This window comes from Rhipicephalus microplus, chromosome 4 (assembly GCF_043290135.1).
Source record: "Rhipicephalus microplus isolate Deutch F79 chromosome 4, USDA_Rmic, whole genome shotgun sequence".
Taxonomy (NCBI): domain Eukaryota; kingdom Metazoa; phylum Arthropoda; class Arachnida; order Ixodida; family Ixodidae; genus Rhipicephalus; species Rhipicephalus microplus.
Genome location: NC_134703.1, coordinates 32,141,041 through 32,162,322, shown reverse-complemented (window position 1 = coordinate 32,162,322; position 21,282 = coordinate 32,141,041). Strand labels below are relative to the sequence as shown.

At 43.5% G+C, this 21,282-nt stretch overlaps 2 protein-coding genes across 5 annotated transcripts in view; one reads left to right on the top strand and one right to left on the bottom strand.

Moving 5' to 3' along the window:
* LOC119171830 (uncharacterized) overlaps positions 1 to 8,035 on the top strand; it is a 225,435-nt gene extending 217,400 nt beyond the window's left edge. For all 4 annotated transcript variants that reach the window (XM_075892467.1, XM_075892468.1, XM_075892466.1 and 1 more), the window contains 3 exons: positions 2,600 to 2,803; positions 5,701 to 5,874; positions 7,621 to 8,035. In XM_075892467.1, coding sequence (XP_075748582.1) covers positions 2,600 to 2,803; positions 5,701 to 5,874; positions 7,621 to 7,871 — 629 coding nt within the window. In that variant the 3' untranslated portion in view covers positions 7,872 to 8,035. The remainder of the gene's footprint in view (positions 1 to 2,599; positions 2,804 to 5,700; positions 5,875 to 7,620) is intronic.
* bru3 (CUGBP Elav-like family member bruno 3) overlaps positions 1 to 21,282 on the bottom strand; it is a 505,232-nt gene that overhangs the window by 371,603 nt on the left and 112,347 nt on the right. The gene's annotated exons all lie outside the window — the stretch shown is intronic.

Below are 21,282 nucleotides of genomic sequence, written 5' to 3'. Positions count from 1 at the left end.
AAACCAACGACTGCATGAAACTAACTCTCAATTCAGAATCGACTTCGGAAGAAATGATACCGTATAATGAGCAATCTGAGTAGCATTTTGAAACATTAGATGAGCCCGAAAACACGACTCAAATCGGGACGGATAGTCGTCCGTATAACATCTGAGCTGCATGATCAAGAATGTCTCGGCACGCTGATTGCTCGCACAGTTCTGTCCTTGAAATATAATGTAACAGGATGGAAAGTTGGCCGAGTTGATTTGAAGCCATTCTTGGTAACATTTTGGTCACCAAGAATGCCTCTGTCGCGCTTGTTTGTCTTCTCGCCTTCCGTTTTCCTGTCCACTGTGTGCACGCCAAAACGTTTCCAAGAATGTCTGACCTTGAAGGTTCGGGCACGCGGTGAAAATGCAAAGAAATTGATTGATTGATTTGTGGAGTTTAACGTCCCAAAACCACCAAATGATTATGAGAGACGCCGTAGTGGAGGGCTCCGGAAATTTCGACCACCTGGGGTTCTTTAACGTGCACCCAAAGATGAGCACACGGGCCTACAACATTTCCGCCTCCGTCGAAAATGCAGCTGCCGCAGCCGGGATTCGAACCCGCGACCTGCGGGTCAGCAGCCGAGTACCTTAGCCACTAGACCACCGCGGCGGGGCGAAAATGCAAGGACAGGCGCGCTACGCAGATGACGATTATTGTGGGAAAAATAGGTACCTTTTTACAGATTGAAGTCGCTAAGGCCCTTGGCTAGGCCCCCTGTAGCGCACTATGTTTTACATTGTTTCATGATTTAATTTTTTTTATAGCGAGTAATCTTACGCGATGGACAGAAGGAATGATTTTTATCACTATTGGAACACTATTGTAACGATCACAAAGGAACGCTATTGTAACGAGATTATGGTCACCCACCAGTATAGTGTTTGGCCAAGACATTTAAACATGTAAACATGTATTAATGCAACCCCGTGCACTACCCCGATTTTTCACAATACGCGACGTGAGCCCGGGGTCACTTTAGTCCTGGACTATTCTGTGATTTATGTACAGCCTATAGTCTTCGAAATCGAGGTCGACGCGTCACTCAGAGTGTATTTGAACACGACTTATGAGCAAGTTTCCTACACTATCTGTCTCGGTCGCTCTGCGCACCTGCGTGTTTTTTTACAGCTTAATTTTATTCAAAGGAACCAAGGAACCTCGATCGCACATGTCGACTGAGGTATGCAAGAGCGGGGTTTTCCGACATATAGTTGTGCGTACAGGCGAATATTTTTTGTTCCTTGTGCATCTTTGATGGCGAAAGGCTTCAAGGCCTCATCAAAGGTGAAAATTGATCAGCGTTTCACGGTGTCGCCCCCAACGCGACTCCGTGCCATCATCACGTGATGACATAACAGTACGACGTCATAATGACGTAACAGTTCTCTGATAATTGGGAGTCGTCATAGAGTCATTGTGACGCCACCTGAAGCTGTCATTGCACGGCATCATTGCTTGTTCAAAGTATGCCGATCATGGAGGCCATGTTAAACCAGGTCACGTGCATCTGATCCTGGCGGCAGGGCAAACCCACATTAGATGGGTAAAGCTTACGGTGAGGGGTTGGGCTGAGTAAATATATGAACTGAGAAGAAGAAGAATATTCTTTTCGTCTTCAAGTCATCTTAGTTGGACGCATAACATATCCTGCATTTTATTTTATCTTTATTGCAAAAGCAATTATATGAACACTCTCGGTTGATTATTGCCGCTGGCGTCGGCGTTGATGTCATGCACCGTATATGTATACGTAGCTATATGTATATATGAAAACGTAAGAAAGAATAAAACAGAAAAGGAGACTCCGGCACGCAGAATCGAACGTGGGACCTCCGCGTCATGAATGCGTGGCACTAACTACTGAGTCACCGAGGGGTGCCTCCTTCAACGTTCAAACGGCAAGCTATTCATATCTACCACTTACCGCTGTTGGCAGGCATCTCGGGGGGAGGGGGGGAGCTATCGTGTTTTCAGCATTATCCGCAACATGGCGCAGTGAGCGCGCGACGGCTCTCATCTCTCACGCGTACTTTGGACCACGTAGAGATTAAAAGGGCACACGCTGGATCACGCGCCCTTATCTTGCAATGGGGAGGATCTTACGTCTCGTACGTATTCTGTTGGTGTTACCGGGTGCACAAAGATCACCGCAATCGTTGCGGAGCCTTCATTTGCGAAAAGGGCGCGCTTTTCAGACACAGCGAAGTAACAGCTGAGACGCCTATTTGCGTTAATCTGTACCTGTGAGTATGTTTCGTGCATACTTTGTGCACGAGAAACGTGGGGCACATTTCGATCTGGTTGCCATTCTGCGCGTAACTTTCCAATTTGCTGCTATCGCATTCATTGCTTCGCCTTTGCGGCAAAGCTGTGACTTTTTATTTCAGAATTACATTTATAATATTTCTCTAAATGCTAATTGATCAATTAATCACTTGAATTCTTCTTAGCCCATTTTTAGCCTATCCGTAAACAGATAGTTCTTACTACTTCTTAATTGTGCTATGTTCTCGTCATTTTTGTTCTGATTATTCATTCTACGCTGAATTCATCTCGTTGCAGTGTTCAACGAAGACCCTTACTGCACAACCAGTCACAACTTCTACAAGTGCGAAGGCAATGAGCAACCAGAGATGTTCCTGTCACACCTCTGTCTAAACAACAGCAACACGAGGAACTGCTTCGGATGGCGACCGCAACGTTTCTGCCTGACGAGCCAGATGAACCGATTCCGCTCCTTGAAGGAGTGTCAGGACAGCTGCAATGGTGAGGCCAGCAAAGCGTCTCCCACAGAACAGCTCTGCAGCGACTGCACGCAAATTCATCAAGTAATTTCGTTGGTCACTTCCTGCAAAAGTGCTGTTGCGCAGCCCTATAGGGGGTGAGGCTATTTCACAGCGTAGTGAGCACCGATACAAGGACGGAAGCAATCCCGTACGCTGTGAAGCCCCCCTAGCTCTCACTTTGTTTATACTTGACAGGAGAAGCTTGACATGGGCAAGCTGGATTAACATACTTAGTGAATACGCTACCTAAAAAAAAACTAAAAAAAAGCACGAGGACCACAAGGAAGCACAGGAAACAAGCGCAAACTATCAACTGAATTCTATTCAAGGACACATGATAAAAAAAAAAAGAGATATCACTACGATGCCGCCTGGAAACGTCTAACACGACTCGCGCATTAGCTGAACGTCACTGGTACTTGAGAAAAAAAAGAAAGAGATAGCTTTTATGCCTTGTTAAAGGCTTCATGATGTGATGATGGCGATGTAGTTTGTTTTCTACGCATAAGTATTCATGTTTCTTCAAATAAAATTGAGTTGATGGTTTGCGCTTGTCCGTTGTGGAGTTCCGGGTCTTTCCTGCTCGGTGTATTCATTGAGTACCTCTGAAAGAAAATACCCTCGTCACCCACCATACGCAATACTAGAAGCGTAGCGAGTTTTTTGCCGCGTAAATATTTTTTTAGCAACCATCTTGTATATAATATAATGAACAACTTTGTCGGGTTGCTTTGCCGGGCAAAAGGCTTTTGCTCTGACCATTGGTCTCGGCATGAGCGATCCTGCTTGATCAGGCAGGCTAAATCCTAACGTAAAGGATGTGTCAGTTCGTTGGTGTGGAGCGGGAATCTAATAAGATGCAGCTTTCATGTCTAGATGGCGACGGTAGCTGCGATCGCCTACTTAAGCTAATGAGACCGCGTATTTTGAATACACGGACGCAAGTTAGGCCTTATATGGTTCGATGTCATTTATGGGAACTTGTAAAAGTTTCGCAAGCGATGTAGCGGTCCTTATTTGTTATTTAAGATAAAAGCAAAAGAACGACTGCGATCACTAGAGTGCTGTTAAAGCCACGTAATCATGACTGTCAGTGCGAAAAACAAACAGAAAACAAACGACAAGACATAAAAAAAATAATTATCAACCCCGACCGAGCAACTAATCAGATGTAAGCTTAGCATCTGTGAGAGCCAATCCATGCCGGATACCGCATCTGTCTTTTGCTTTTATTTTATTTGAAACGGTTCAGCAATTTCGTGCGCTGGTCACTACAGCGGTTCTGTTTAGCCTTGCTGTGGAATCACAAGTTTGCTTGAGTACGTTCTTTTATGTTTACATGTGCCACGTTTTTTTTTTCATTTAGCTTTCATTTGTTCGGTAGCGCTTGTGTTTTATTTATTTATTTATTTAGTTATTTATTACAAGTACCTACATCGCCCATTGGGCATTGTTGTAGGGGGGTCACAGTAGAAAATAGAATACAAAACAGCAAAATGAAAAGCAAATAAGTCGTGCGTTACAGTATACAGGAGAAATCAACACTTGTAGTACAGCATTAGAACAAAAGTACAAAACACAGGATTATACAACGAAAGCAGTAATTATACATATAAAAAAATCAACAACCAAGAGAAGTACAAAGCCAACGTTAAATATATGGGTTATTTCAGCAGCTCAAAATGCTGTTTCAATGGCTGTTAGGAAATTAGAATCAGAGAATATTGGTATTTTTAGCGCATTCCAGTAACTAATAGAATTTGGAAAGAAAGAGTATTTAAGGACATTAAATTGACAGGTATATTCTCTAATTTTATATAAGTGATCTTTCCGTTCGGACATATAACTAGGCGTCTTTGAATACCGCTCTTTATCTAGCCCAGTCTTACCGTGATATATATTATAGAGAAATTTAAGTCTTCGAACTTTCCGGTAGTGGTAACTTTTTTGTGTATTCGTGTTTTTTTTTTGCGCTGACCATCTGTATTATGTTCCGACTAGCGCACTTTGCTACAATACATAGAACGTAGTAAGAATTTATTCTAAAAATTAATTTTTTGTACTTTATTAGTAAAACCTACATCTTCGAATTCGAATAGGTCAGATAACAAGTGATAGCGTTGTGGCGGTTCATTGAGAAGCAATCAACATAAAAAGGCGTCTTGTGTTAATTGACGTGCCGATGTGTGCTTCTGCTAATGATGCTTAGTGAAGTAAGCGCAGCCATGAACACCGAGCTTTATCTCGCAGTTCAGTAGACTTTCTTATTGCAAGTATCGCTAAAAACAACTCGGATGCTTCCAGGTCAAAACTGTAAAAATTTTCGAAAAACTTCCGCTTCGGTGGAAGTCCTGTTGACCCGAGTCATCATGTTCAGGAGCACCGCAAAATGATTACGCAGTCAAATCAGCTTGCAACGTCGGTAAAAGCTCTTCCCATATCGAAGGACGATAATGAAACCACGTAGCAGAACTCGATGCACGTTTTAATCCATTGCAAACGAACCCAAGTTCTTTACCGACACTTTACCATATATAATTTAGGAGGCAATGAAACCAGATGATTTGATTGATTGATTTGTGGGGTTTAACGCCCTAAAACCACGATATGATTATGAGAGACGCCGTAGTGGAGGGCTCCGGAAATTTTGACCACCTGGGGTTCTTTAACGTGCACCCAAATCTGAGCACACGGGCCTACAACATTGCCGCCTCCATCGAAAACTCAGCCGCCGCAGCCGGGATTCGATCGCGCGACCTGTGGGTCAGCAGCCGCGTACCTTAGCCACTATACCACCACGGCAGGGCGCAATGAAACCAGTGAAAGCCACGTTGGAAGCTGGTGGTTGTGTGGCCTAACCATCCCGCTTTCTCACAGGGGACAACAACTGTGGCACGGTAGTGACTTGCGAGTGTTCCGGCCTGTACCGCAAGGTGAACTACGTGTACGATATGCGCCGTCAGCGCTGCCGCCTCATACCGCTGCACGAGTGCGTCGAGGTGGACGTGGGGTTCGCCGACAACGACGAATGCCTGAAGTCGTGCGGAAGTGGTGAGCTTTGGCGCAGGTCTTTTGAGCTCGCCGCTTGAACTCACACGAGTGGGTGTCTATTAACGCACTGGCGCTCTTTTAAGAGCGCGCACTTGGGAGCCCGAAAATGATTTCGCGCGTGCTAGTGCGTGAACAGAGCTCGAAAAATTTACGAAAAACGTTCGGTACAACATAAGCCATTAAAAAGATTCAATCTATATCTCATAGATATGTGCACATCTAACGGTTCTCCAACTATAAAAACTGTTTATTTGACTTAAGTTATTCGGGTGTGTTTCTTTTTTATAAATTGAAAGGTATAAGTATTTGCCTTCACACCCTTGCTGAAGTGCTTTGTATTGTTTGGAATAACTCTATTTAGGGTATTTAGTCCATTTTTGCACATGAACCAGTAAAACACTCATTTTGTTTTAGGATATAGAGAAAACGATAAAAAGAGGCATATTTGACCTTCCGTTATCATGTACACAGAAAAAAAAATTTACTCCAAGGTGTTGTATAGCATGCATACCAGTAACAGGAGTTATGTTAAAAACTATCGCTCCGTTCTGCAGTGCTGTGCTTTCCAACGATGAATTACAATACACTCTAAGAAAAACAAAAATTGTAACTGTTTTCGCTAGCCTCGCCACATGTATACGTGTGTTTAACGTATAACAAGAACCAATAAATAAAGAAGTGGCTAACTGCAACTACATGAATGCAACAACACATCGTTTGCAACAATGTGCGTCATTAGTGCATCCTTTATACTACCCTTCATTGATTATTTAATTAGGATCACTTCAGCGAAATCCTTAAATGTCACCTTCAAGATCTTTAGGGTCATTTAGGTTTCGTTACGTTCTAAAGGTCATTACACGACGACCAATCCAATTTTTTTCGCGGTATCTTTTTTCTCTGTAGTTCAAAGAAAGGCCAAGAAATATGATACATAACCTCGAAACTGCACTCATGGGCTGTAATGCAAAGCTACCGGGCACGCTTCGAAAGAAAAAGAGCCGTGCCTGACCATGAGGAATGTGCTGCCGCTGCTGTGGACATCGGCTTCACAGTGCTTCAGCTTTCATGAATTCGGGACTCGACAAAGAGGAGCTATCGCAAGCGATAATTTGATAGTCCATTTGTTGTCCGTTTGACAGTCCATTTGACAGTCCATCAGTTGTCACACTGATCTAGATTCTGCATAGCGCACTTGTGCACGATGCAAATGTACTCATTCCTTCATGGTGCCTTGTTTGCGGTTGTAATCCTATCACTATGAATACTAGAATGTTAGTATCTTTTTATACTATAATTAAAAGCCAGTCTATTCCGTGTTCGGAAAGCATGTTATGCTCCACTCGCTTCTGGCTTCATTTCACTGGGGCTCGGTCCGATCTGAAAAGTCACTATTCAGTTATTCCTACTGTAATAGTAATAGTTCATGGGATATTACGTCCGACAGGCATGCTATGGTAGACGCCGTAGTAGAGGGCTTCGGAGCTTTCAAGTACGTCGGGTTATTTAAGGTGCATCTAAATTTAATTACACGCACATGGGGCTCGGACAATTTCGCCTCCATTGAAAATCCGGTCGACGCAGCCGGCATTCGATGCCACGACCTGCAGTTCAGCAGTCAAGCGCCTTAACTATACTAGACCACCGTGGCGCGTGGCATTCACATTTGTAAATGGTTGAAGTGCCTCGAACTAAACACGCCGTTTCAACCAGCCAATAATGCGTGCGAATGTTTGGAACTCCCAGACACTACGATGGAAGACGCGCGCTGCAAGCTGGCCGCGCTAGAGGATCTGGTGCGTCCGTGCATCTGGGAGGACAAGGTGTACACCCACTACTACGACGCCAGAAGCGGCCAGTGCCAGCCCTGGGACGAGAGCGTGTGTTCCCCGAACGTCTTCAGGAGGCTGGGCGACTGCTTCAAGGACTGTCCTCGCGGAGTCATCGACAGCTCTTCGCAGCCAGAAAACGGCGCCGGGAAAAAAGTTCGTCGTTAAGTGGGGCATACCAGATGCAGCAGCATCCGCTTGCGTATAGTCACTTGGAGCCTCCTTCCTTGACCATACTTTTTTTTTCTTTTCCCCTTTTCCGCGCTTGCTGTCCAATGTTAGAACGAACCCTGTGCGTGGCTCACAGTGTAATAAAGAACCTACTTGCCAAAGTTTTTGACTAGAAACCATGATCTACGATGAGAGGCTGAACTGATTATAATGTATTATAGCAGTCCTTCTGGCCCATCAGGGACGTAGACTGAAATTTTTTGGAGTGGGTGCGGGGGCCCCTTCTTGACCTGAAGTGGGGGCTGGGCTGGCAAATGGATATTTTGCGTCATTGCGAAAGAAAATTCTGCGGTGTGGTGGAGGTGTCAGGGGGGTGGCATGGGCCCAGTGTGCCATCCCTTGGCAACGGCACTGCGGTGCATAAAGGAGGTCAGAATAAATGCGTGTCGTGTATAGCTTGAATGTGGAACATTTACACTCACTGATGTGTTGTTGTTTAACAAATTATCGGACAATCAGTGCATGCCTACCCTAACCTCCTTGCCAAGTGTTACACTTCTGCAAAAAAAGCCAGAAGAATGGGCCCGTGTCAAGATCGTATTTGATGTGCCTCTACAGCATCGATAATGTTTGCCTCTCCTATGAGCCATAGACAACCACTCAATAAAATCGTTAAGGGAACCCCATTCGTTGTTTTATACCCGCTCGGAAAGGCAGGAGTTCCGAACACCCGATACTATTGAATACTGGCACCGTGTTGTGTGCGCAGAACTTTGCAGGTTTTATTTCTTCTTTTTTTTTAAGAAACAAAAAAAACACAGCCCGCACGAACACGAGATATTCTTTCCGTGCGGCACCCGTTAGAGCGGTGTCCAATGGCGGCACGTGCCACTAACGTTTGCATTGTCAACACTGTATAGCTGTAGTATCCTGTTGCTCATTACAGTCGAGCAAGCCGTTCTCCGTGCTCGGAACAAAAGAGCCCACGCGCGGGGGCCCCCCACTCGTGTGTCCCGTTCGTTGTCTGCGAAGGCACGGGCGCATTTATACACGCCGCTTCTCTTTTCGTTCCTCGCTTTTGTGCTTCGCTCCCTGATTGGCGGTGCGTATATTCGGCACGAACAAAGTCGATGCGATGGAAGCAAACTCGCTCCCGCAAGACGTGGCACGCGTCGCTGGGAGAATGCTGGAGAGAGGATGGAGCAGCAAAGAAGGTGCAGACAAAATGCGGCAGCGCAACGTTGAATGTATAAGGAACAATCCACTCGCGACGCAGAAGGAGTGAAGGCATGAGCGCCTGGCAGACGAGGCATCGCAAATCAGGTAGTCACTGGATACACACGGGTCTGCCTCGCAGCGAAGAATACCGGTGCAAACAACGGGGCCGCGCTTAAACAAAGCCACCCCGGTGACGCCATTCGGAGCGGCGTCAGCATGGCTTCGCCAGACTTGGAAGCTTACGTGCGAGACGACTAATTGCGAATTCCAGACTACAAACACAGTGCTCATTTGGGCTAATCTGCGTTCTCGAAAATTGAGCGGCTCAATATTGCGCTGTAGCAAAATAGCATATATAAGCGCGTGTTGCTTGCCCTTATAGAATCATTATGTTGTGTTGTCGTAAAGCGAATGCACGTAGAAACGAGCTAAACGGGAGAAACGTGGTGGAATGACCGACACTATTTTTCTTCAGAAGAAATATCCGCGTGTGGTTGACCAACTATCTCCGGCATCGCAGTTTCTCTCGTGCTTCTTGCGCAAATAATTCATCAAGCTCTCATCGCGAGAAAGTTGACCATCAAGCTCTCATTGCGAGAAATTGACGCGAGAAAGTTGACCAGATTACGAGTTCCGTAAATTCCAATAAGGAACGTTTGCCATAAATATAGGCTTAAAATTAGAAGAAACAACGAGTGTCTTGCGTCAGTTGATGACGCACGAAACTAAGCCATCCTGTGCGTAACCAGGCGTCCTTCCGACCGGCCAACAAGCAAACAAAAACAAACTAAACTGGCATGAAGTCTCACTTATTCACCAAATCATAAAAAATCAGCCGACAGCAGATTCGTGGTGCGTGTACTAGTTTAAGCGAAACAAAGGGCGCCGAGTGATTTTGCACGCTCGAATCCCGTCGACAGAACTATACGATCGACAAAGCGCAGAGAAAAAAAAAGAGTGGCAGAGCCGCCGAATTCGCAATAATTGACAGCCAGCCCGCACAAATATCAGCCGGACAATGATTCGAGCGACAGGGAACACGGGCGGCCGTGCAGGGATTTAATTAGCGCCGCCTCCCGGCAGGATTAGTTAGTACACGGGCCGCGGCGCACCCGCTCGCCACGGTGAGCGGCGCTGTTGCTATTGGACGCCGCCGATGAAAAATGGCGCCGCCCGCGGAAAGAAAGAGAAACTGCGCACGAAGCCCCGTTCTTCTTATTTGCGCAGGCAAGCGCCGCCGAAAGCTCGTGTTGCGCGTGGCGCGATATTTTCCGCCGGTCGCTGCTTGCTATGCCGTGTGTACTCGGGGCAAACAGGCGGGTGATTAGTGTTCCCCGCGCCGCATGCGTTCTTTGTGCAGCGACAACTGGGCCCCCGCTTTTTTTTCTTTAATTTTGGTCCTCGCTGTCAGATTACCTTACTTTCTTTCTTTTTTCGCTGCACGTGTAGCAGCTCTCTCTCCCCGTCTAGCCCGGCCCTTAACAAAACCGTGCGGTGTTACGGGAGCTCAATTTGGCGTCGGAAAACCACGAGCTCGGATTCCCGAAATTACACGTCGCAGTGATTTGCAATGCGCAGCGGTTGATATTTGCTCGTTTTTTTTCTTTTCAGGCTTAGTAAACGTGTTTTGCTACATAGCGACCGATCAGGTATACGCGGCTGGTGTAGTACGTGATTCATCGTAGTCGTGTGCAGCTCGTCCAAAGGATCCTTCGTTGAGGTGAACCGTGGCCGAGCTTTCATGACGCTGCACGTTACTAGCGAGAGGAAATCTTTTACGAAGAGAAAGAAAGAAAAAAAGAAAGAAAGAAGGAAAGAAAGAAAGAAAGAAAGAAAGAAAAAAAAAAGAAAGAAAGCTTATGCTTTTAGACGTTCAGCCCGGCAGCGAAGAGAGAATGCAGAGTAAGGAAGGAAATTAAGGCAACGTTGTCAGAGTACGCAAGCTCGACACAGGCTCGAGAACATGGCGGCGCCACGATTGCATATCGATTGCCCGAATGAAACTTGTTCAGCCTTGCCACTGTGCGCGGAGGGTTCTATAGGAACACGTGCTCTGCTTCTCGGCTTCATCTTTCATGGGCGCACGGAAGATAAAGTGCGTCGATTATTCGCGAGGAGGGCAGGCGCCAGAGCGTTTGCCGGGTGTGAAGAAGTTTGTTTGCCCAGTGTAACGTATGCGGCGTGCTGTATGAGGGAAAAATAAAAGGACAGGGCATTATCCTGAAAGGTTCTCTCGATTGCGGACGAACTAACTATTTATAAACTGTCTCTCGCTTGTTACTAACATATACGTTACTATTACAAAGTGCGTGTCGCGAAAGCACATACGGCGGACGATAATCATAGGTGCTCATGGTGTTTTCAACGCGAAGCAGTTCTAAGCGAACCTCATGTCCCCGCGACGTATATACTACTACATTTACACCCGGGCTTGCAATGCGATGAGTGAAAAGACATTCGATCTGCCATGCGCACGAACGGAGCAGTCCGTACATGGTGACAAGCGAGGAGAAAAATGCAGACGCTTACCACGATGCGATGATCAAAGAGCTGTGAAGCTGTTTCCTTTGTTTAGTTATGTTTAAAACTTTCCCTCCTGACATGGCCCTTTGCCTATAGCAACGTCATTGGTTCCTCACTGAGACCCCACAAGCCAATGTCATCGGTCAAGCAACGCCTATACACATGAACGAAAAACGTGGCGAGACCAGCTTTTTCCTGGACAACATTTATTTTTGGAAGGTGCTCCGGTACGCTGGGGTGTACGCTTACAGTGGGAGGACGATCGAAACACTGTGTTTGCAGCCATCGTCCACCTGTTAACGTATGACTGAATGTGGCGATTGCGGCATTGAAAACTTTCGCCGTCTATTTCACATAACATCAAAGGCAACAGTGCATCATATCTGCCTATTTATATTGTCTTGCCTGTGCATCAAAGTACAATGGAAGTTCGCAGGATGCTTCACAAAGGGCATCTAGAGCTCGTTTTCACCCATGTAAGTTTTCACATTGTAAAACCGCAATGGTTAGCCTTAACGAAATATATATATATATATATATATATATATATATATATATATATATACAATCGAAGTTCGCAGGATGCTTCAAAAAGGACATCTAGAGCTCGTTTTACCCATGTAAGTTTTCGCATTGTAAAACCGCAGTAGTTAGCCTTAACAATATATATATATATATATATATATATATATATATATATATATATATATATATATATATATATATATATATATATATATATATATGGTTAGAGCATCGAACGCGTAATTCGAAGGTCGTAGGTTCGATTCCTGCTTACAGTTGGTAATTTTTTCATCCACTTTTCTTTCTTCTTATTTACATTCCATTAATGTTAATAACTTCCCCTGTACATTCCTTGGCATTACTGTCTGTTATATCTCATTAATATTGTGTTAAAAACACGGAAAAACGAGCCCTTAGGTATACACTTCTTTCCCTTATTTCATTGAACGAGGGTCTCGTACTGGCAGACTTGGTGTGTTTAGGTTGTATAAGAGGGACAATTAATCAGCTGCCCGCTCATAATAAGTTCACGTGCTACGTGACGCCAAAACATGCGCATAAGAGTGTTTTCACACTCGTTGTTTGGCTTATAGATGGCGCTGACTGTCGCTCCTACTTCTAAATTCACAGATAAACCCAAAAAAGTGGATGGAGGGAGTGCCGCTGTAATAGCTCAGTGGTTAGAGCATCGAACGCGTAATTCGAAGGTCGTAGGTTCGATTCCTGCTTACAGTTGGTAATTTTTTCATCCACTTTTCTTTCTTCTTATTTACATTCCATTAATGTTAATAACTTCCCCTGTACATTCCTTGGCATTACTGTCTGTTATATCTCATTAATATTGTGTTAAAAACACGGAAAAACGAGCCCTTAGGTATACACTTCTTTCCCTTATTTCATTGAACGAGGGTCTCGTACTGGCAGACTTGGTGTGTTTAGGTTGTATAAGAGGGACAATTAATCAGCTGCCCGCTCATAATAAGTTCACGTGCTACGTGACGCCAAAACATGCGCATAAGAGTGTTTTCACACTCGTTGTTTGGCTTATAGATGGCGCTGACTGTCGCTCCTACTTCTAAATTCACAGATAAACCCAAAAAAGTGGATGGAGGGAGTGCCGCTGTAATAGCTCAGTGGTTAGAGCATCGAACGCGTAATTCGAAGGTCGTAGGTTCGATTCCTGCTTACAGTTGGTAATTTTTTCATCCACTTTTCTTTCTTCTTATTTACATTCCATTAATGTTAATAACTTCCCCTGTACATTCCTTGGCATTACTGTCTGTTATATCTCATTAATATTGTGTTAAAAACACGGAAAAACGAGCCCTTAGGTATACACTTCTTTCCCTTATTTCATTGAACGAGGGTCTCGTACTGGCAGACTTGGTGTGTTTAGGTTGTATAAGAGGGACAATTAATCAGCTGCCCGCTCATAATAAGTTCACGTGCTACGTGACGCCAAAACATGCACATAAGAGTGTTTTCACACTCGTTGTTTGGATTATAGATGGCGCTGACTGTCGCTCCTACTTCTAAATTCACAGATAAACCCAAAAAAGTGGATGGAGGGAGTGCCGCTGTAATAGCTCAGTGGTTAGAGCATCGAACGCGTAATTCGAAGGTCGTAGGTTCGATTCCTGCTTACAGTTGGTAATTTTTTCATCCACTTTTCTTTCTTCTTATTTACATTCCATTAATGTTAATAACTTCCCCTGTACATTCCTTGGCATTACTGTCTGTTATATCTCATTAATATTGTGTTAAAAACACGGAAAAACGAGCCCTTAGGTATACACTTCTTTCCCTTATTTCATTGAACGAGGGTCTCGTACTGGCAGACTTGGTGTGTTTAGGTTGTATAAGAGGGACAATTAATCAGCTGCCCGCTCATAATAAGTTCACGTGCTACGTGACGCCAAAACATGCGCATAAGAGTGTTTTCACACTCGTTGTTTGGCTTATAGATGGCGCTGACTGTCGCTCCTACTTCTAAATTCACAGATAAACCCAAAAAAGTGGATGGAGGGAGTGCCGCTGTAATAGCTCAGTGGTTAGAGCATCGAACGCGTAATTCGAAGGTCGTAGGTTCGATTCCTGCTTACAGTTGGTAATTTTTTCATCCACTTTTCTTTCTTCTTATTTACATTCCATTAATGTTAATAACTTCCCCTGTACATTCCTTGGCATTACTGTCTGTTATATCTCATTAATATTGTGTTAAAAACACGGAAAAACGAGCCCTTAGGTATACACTTCTTTCCCTTATTTCATTGAACGAGGGTCTCGTACTGGCAGACTTGGTGTGTTTAGGTTGTATAAGAGGGACAATTAATCAGCTGCCCGCTCATAATAAGTTCACGTGCTACGTGACGCCAAAACATGCGCATAAGAGTGTTTTCACACTCGTTGTTTGGCTTATAGATGGCGCTGACTGTCGCTCCTACTTCTAAATTCACAGATAAACCCAAAAAAGTGGATGGAGGGAGTGCCGCTGTAATAGCTCAGTGGTTAGAGCATCGAACGCGTAATTCGAAGGTCGTAGGTTCGATTCCTGCTTACAGTTGGTAATTTTTTCATCCACTTTTCTTTCTTCTTATTTACATTCCATTAATGTTAATAACTTCCCCTGTACATTCCTTGGCATTACTGTCTGTTATATCTCATTAATATTGTGTTAAAAACACGGAAAAACGAGCCCTTAGGTATACACTTCTTTCCCTTATTTCATTGAACGAGGGTCTCGTACTGGCAGACTTGGTGTGTTTAGGTTGTATAAGAGGGACAATTAATCAGCTGCCCGCTCATAATAAGTTCACGTGCTACGTGACGCCAAAACATGCGCATAAGAGTGTTTTCACACTCGTTGTTTGGCTTATAGATGGCGCTGACTGTCGCTCCTACTTCTAAATTCACAGATAAACCCAAAAAAGTGGATGGAGGGAGTGCCGCTGTAATAGCTCAGTGGTTAGAGCATCGAACGCGTAATTCGAAGGTCGTAGGTTCGATTCCTGCTTACAGTTGGTAATTTTTTCATCCACTTTTCTTTCTTCTTATTTACATTCCATTAATGTTAATAACTTCCCCTGTACATTCCTTGGCATTACTGTCTGTTATATCTCATTAATATTGTGTTAAAAACACGGAAAAACGAGCCCTTAGGTATACACTTCTTTCCCTTATTTCATTGAACGAGGGTCTCGTACTGGCAGACTTGGTGTGTTTAGGTTGTATAAGAGGGACAATTAATCAGCTGCCCGCTCATAATAAGTTCACGTGCTACGTGACGCCAAAACATGCGCATAAGAGTGTTTTCACACTCGTTGTTTGGCTTATAGATGGCGCTGACTGTCGCTCCTACTTCTAAATTCACAGATAAACCCAAAAAAGTGGATGGAGGGAGTGCCGCTGTAATAGCTCAGTGGTTAGAGCATCGAACGCGTAATTCGAAGGTCGTAGGTTCGATTCCTGCTTACAGTTGGTAATTTTTTCATCCACTTTTCTTTCTTCTTATTTACATTCCATTAATGTTAATAACTTCCCCTGTACATTCCTTGGCATTACTGTCTGTTATATCTCATTAATATTGTGTTAAAAACACGGAAAAACGAGCCCTTAGGTATACACTTCTTTCCCTTATTTCATTGAACGAGGGTCTCGTACTGGCAGACTTGGTGTGTTTAGGTTGTATAAGAGGGACAATTAATCAGCTGCCCGCTCATAATAAGTTCACGTGCTACGTGACGCCAAAACATGCGCATAAGAGTGTTTTCACACTCGTTGTTTGGCTTATAGATGGCGCTGACTGTCGCTCCTACTTCTAAATTCACAGATAAACCCAAAAAAGTGGATGGAGGGAGTGCCGCTGTAATAGCTCAGTGGTTAGAGCATCGAACGCGTAATTCGAAGGTCGTAGGTTCGATTCCTGCTTACAGTTGGTAATTTTTTCATCCACTTTTCTTTCTTCTTATTTACATTCCATTAATGTTAATAACTTCCCCTGTACATTCCTTGGCATTATGTCTGTTATATCTCATTATTATTGTGTTAAAAACACGGAAAAACGAGCCCTTAGGTATACACTTCTTTCCCTTATTTCATTGAACGAGGGTCTCGTACTGGCAGACTTGGTGTGTTTAGGTTGTATAAGAGGGACAATTAATCAGCTGCCCGCTCATAATAAGTTCACGTGCTACGTGACGCCAAAACATGCGCATAAGAGTGTTTTCACACTCGTTGTTTGGCTTATAGATGGCGCTGACTGTCGCTCCTACTTCTAAATTCACAGATAAACCCAAAAAAGTGGATGGAGGGAGTGCCGCTGTAATAGCTCAGTGGTTAGAGCATCGAACGCGTAATTCGAAGGTCGTAGGTTCGATTCCTGCTTACAGTTGGTAATTTTTTCATCCACTTTTCTTTCTTCTTATTTACATTCCATTAATGTTAATAACTTCCCCTGTACATTCCTTGGCATTACTGTCTGTTATATCTCATTAATATTGTGTTAAAAACACGGAAAAACGAGCCCTTAGGTATACACTTCTTTCCCTTATTTCATTGAACGAGGGTCTCGTACTGGCAGACTTGGTGTGTTTAGGTTGTATAAGAGGGACAATTAATCAGCTGCCCGCTCATAATAAGTTCACGTGCTACGTGACGCCAAAACATGCGCATAAGAGTGTTTTCACACTCGTTGTTTGGCTTATAGATGGCGCTGACTGTCGCTCCTACTTCTAAATTCACAGATAAACCCAAAAAAGTGGATGGAGGGAGTGCCGCTGTAATAGCTCAGTGGTTAGAGCATCGAACGCGTAATTCGAAGGTCGTAGGTTCGATTCCTGCTTACAGTTGGTAATTTTTTCATCCACTTTTCTTTCTTCTTATTTACATTCCATTAATGTTAATAACTTCCCCTGTACATTCCTTGGCATTACTGTCTGTTATATCTCATTAATATTGTGTTAAAAACACGGAAAAACGAGCCCTTAGGTATACACTTCTTTCCCTTATTTCATTGAACGAGGGTCTCGTACTGGCAGACTTGGTGTGTTTAGGTTGTATAAGAGGGACAATTAATCAGCTGCCCGCTCATAATAAGTTCACGTGCTACGTGACGCCAAAACATGCGCATAAGAGTGTTTTCACACTCGTTGTTTGGCTTATAGATGGCGCTGACTGTCGCTCCTACTTCTAAATTCACAGATAAACCCAAAAAAGTGGATGGAGGGAGTGCCGCTGTAATAGCTCAGTGGTTAGAGCATCGAACGCGTAATTCGAAGGTCGTAGGTTCGATTCCTGCTTACAGTTGGTAATTTTTTCATCCACTTTTCTTTCTTCTTATTTACATTCCATTAATGTTAATAACTTCCCCTGTACATTCCTTGGCATTACTGTCTGTTATATCTCATTAATATTGTGTTAAAAACACGGAAAAACGAGCCCTTAGGTATACACTTCTTTCCCTTATTTCATTGAACGAGGGTCTCGTACTGGCAGACTTGGTGTGTTTAGGTTGTATAAGAGGGACAATTAATCAGCTGCCCGCTCATAATAAGTTCACGTGCTACGTGACGCCAAAACATGCGCATAAGAGTGTTTTCACACTCGTTGTTTGGCTTATAGATGGCGCTGACTGTCGCTCCTACTTCTAAATTCACAGATAAACCCAAAAAAGTGGATGGAGGGAGTGCCGCTGTAATAGCTCAGTGGTTAGAGCATCGAACGCGTAATTCGAAGGTCGTAGGTTCGATTCCTGCTTACAGTTGGTAATTTTTTCATCCACTTTTCTTTCTTCTTATTTACATTCCATTAATGTTAATAACTTCCCCTGTACATTCCTTGGCATTACTGTCTGTTATATCTCATTAATATTGTGTTAAAAACACGGAAAAACGAGCCCTTAGGTATACACTTCTTTCCCTTATTTCATTGAACGAGGGTCTCGTACTGGCAGACTTGGTGTGTTTAGGTTGTATAAGAGGGACAATTAATCAGCTGCCCGCTCATAATAAGTTCACGTGCTACGTGACGCCAAAACATGCGCATAAGAGTGTTTTCACACTCGTTGTTTGGCTTATAGATGGCGCTGACTGTCGCTCCTACTTCTAAATTCACAGATAAACCCAAAAAAGTGGATGGAGGGAGTGCCGCTGTAATAGCTCAGTGGTTAGAGCATCGAACGCGTAATTCGAAGGTCGTAGGTTCGATTCCTGCTTACAGTTGGTAATTTTTTCATCCACTTTTCTTTCTTCTTATTTACATTCCATTAATGTTAATAACTTCCCCTGTACATTCCTTGGCATTACTGTCTGTTATATCTCATTAATATTGTGTTAAAAACACGGAAAAACGAGCCCTTAGGTATACACTTCTTTCCCTTATTTCATTGAACGAGGGTCTCGTACTGGCAGACTTGGTGTGTTTAGGTTGTATAAGAGGGACAATTAATCAGCTGCCCGCTCATAATAAGTTCACGTGCTACGTGACGCCAAAACATGCGCATAAGAGTGTTTTCACACTCGTTGTTTGGCTTATAGATGGCGCTGACTGTCGCTCCTACTTCTAAATTCACAGATAAACCCAAAAAAGTGGATGGAGGGAGTGCCGCTGTAATAGCTCAGTGGTTAGAGCATCGAACGCGTAATTCGAAGGTCGTAGGTTCGATTCCTGCTTACAGTTGGTAATTTTTTCATCCACTTTTCTTTCTTCTTATTTACATTCCATTAATGTTAATAACTTCCCCTGTACATTCCTTGGCATTACTGTCTGTTATATCTCATTAATATTGTGTTAAAAACACGGAAAAACGAGCCCTTAGGTATACACTTCTTTCCCTTATTTCATTGAACGAGGGTCTCGTACTGGCAGACTTGGTGTGTTTAGGTTGTATAAGAGGGACAATTAATCAGCTGCCCGCTCATAATAAGTTCACGTGCTACGTGACGCCAAAACATGCGCATAAGAGTGTTTTCACACTCGTTGTTTGGCTTATAGATGGCGCTGACTGTCGCTCCTACTTCTAAATTCACAGATAAACCCAAAAAAGTGGGTGGAGGGAGTGCCGCTGTAATAGCTCAGTGGTTAGAGCATCGAACGCGTAATTCGAAGGTCGTAGGTTCGATTCCTGCTTACAGTTGGTAATTTTTTCATCCACTTTTCTTTCTTCTTATTTACATTCCATTAATGTTAATAACTTCCCCTGTACATTCCTTGGCATTACTGTCTGTTATATCTCATTAATATTGTGTTAAAAACACGGAAAAACGAGCCCTTAGGTATACACTTCTTTCCCTTATTTCATTGAACGAGGGTCTCGTACTGGCAGACTTGGTGTGTTTAGGTTGTATAAGAGGGACAATTAATCAGCTGCCCGCTCATAATAAGTTCACGTGCTACGTGACGCCAAAACATGCGCATAAGAGTGTTTTCACACTCGTTGTTTGGCTTATAGATGGCGCTGACTGTCGCTCCTACTTCTAAATTCACAGATAAACCCAAAAAAGTGGATGGAGGGAGTGCCGCTGTAATAGCTCAGTGGTTAGAGCATCGAACGCGTAATTCGAAGGTCGTAGGTTCGATTCCTGCTTACAGTTGGTAATTTTTTCATCCACTTTTCTTTCTTCTTATTTACATTCCATTAATGTTAATAACTTCCCCTGTACATTCCTTGGCATTACTGTCTGTTATATCTCATTAATATTGTGTTAAAAACACGGAAAAACGAGCCCTTAGGTATACACTTCTTTCCCTTATTTCATTGAACGAGGGTCTCGTACTGGCAGACTTGGTGTGTTTAGGTTGTATAAGAGGGACAATTAATCAGCTGCCCGCTCATAATAAGTTCACGTGCTACGTGACGCCAAAACATGCGCATAAGAGTGTTTTCACACTCGTTGTTTGGCTTATAGATGGCGCTGACTGTCGCTCCTACTTCTAAATTCACAGATAAACCCAAAAAAGTGGATGGAGGGAGTGCCGCTGTAATAGCTCAGTGGTTAGAGCATCGAACGCGTAATTCGAAGGTCGTAGGTTCGATTCCTGCTTACAGTTGGTAATTTTTTCATCCACTTTTCTTTCTTCTTATTTACATTCCATTAATGTTAATAACTTCCCCTGTACATTCCTTGGCATTACTGTCTGTTATATCTCATTAATATTGTGTTAAAAACACGGAAAAACGAGCCCTTAGGTATACACTTCTTTCCCTTATTTCATTGAACGAGGGTCTCGTACTGGCAGACTTGGTGTGTTTAGGTTGTATAAGAGGGACAATTAATCAGCTGCCCGCTCATAATAAGTTCACGTGCTACGTGACGCCAAAACATGCGCATAAGAGTGTTTTCACACTCGTTGTTTGGCTTATAGATGGCGCTGACTGTCGCTCCTACTTCTAAATTCACAGATAAACCCAAAAAAGTGGATGGAGGGAGTGCCGCTGTAATAGCTCAGTGGTTAGAGCATCGAACGCGTAATTCGAAGGTCGTAGGTTCGATTCCTGCTTACAGTTGGTAATTTTTTCATCCACTTTTCTTTCTTCTTATTTACATTCCATTAATGTTAATAACTTCCCCTGTACATTCCTTGGCATTACTGTCTGTTATATCTCATTAATATTGTGTTAAAAACACGGAAAAACGAGCCCTTAGGTATACACTTCTTTCCCTTATTTCATTGAACGAGGGTCTCGTACTGGCAGACTTGGTGTGTTTAGGTTGTATAAGAGGGACAATTAATCAGCTGCCCGCTCATAATAAGTTCACGTGCTACGTGACGCCAAAACATGCGCATAAGAGTGTTTTCACACTCGTTGTTTGGCTTATAGATGGCGCTGACTGTCGCTCCTACTTCTAAATTCACAGATAAACCCAAAAAAGTGGATGGAGGGAGTGCCGCTGTAATAGCTCAGTGGTTAGAGCATCGAACGCGTAATTCGAAGGTCGTAGGTTCGATTCCTGCTTACAGTTGGTAATTTTTTCATCCACTTTTCTTTCTTCTTATTTACATTCCATTAATGTTAATAACTTCCCCTGTACATTCCTTGGCATTACTGTCTGTTATATCTCATTAATATTGTGTTAAAAACACGGAAAAACGAGCCCTTAGGTATACACTTCTTTCCCTTATTTCATTGAACGAGGGTCTCGTA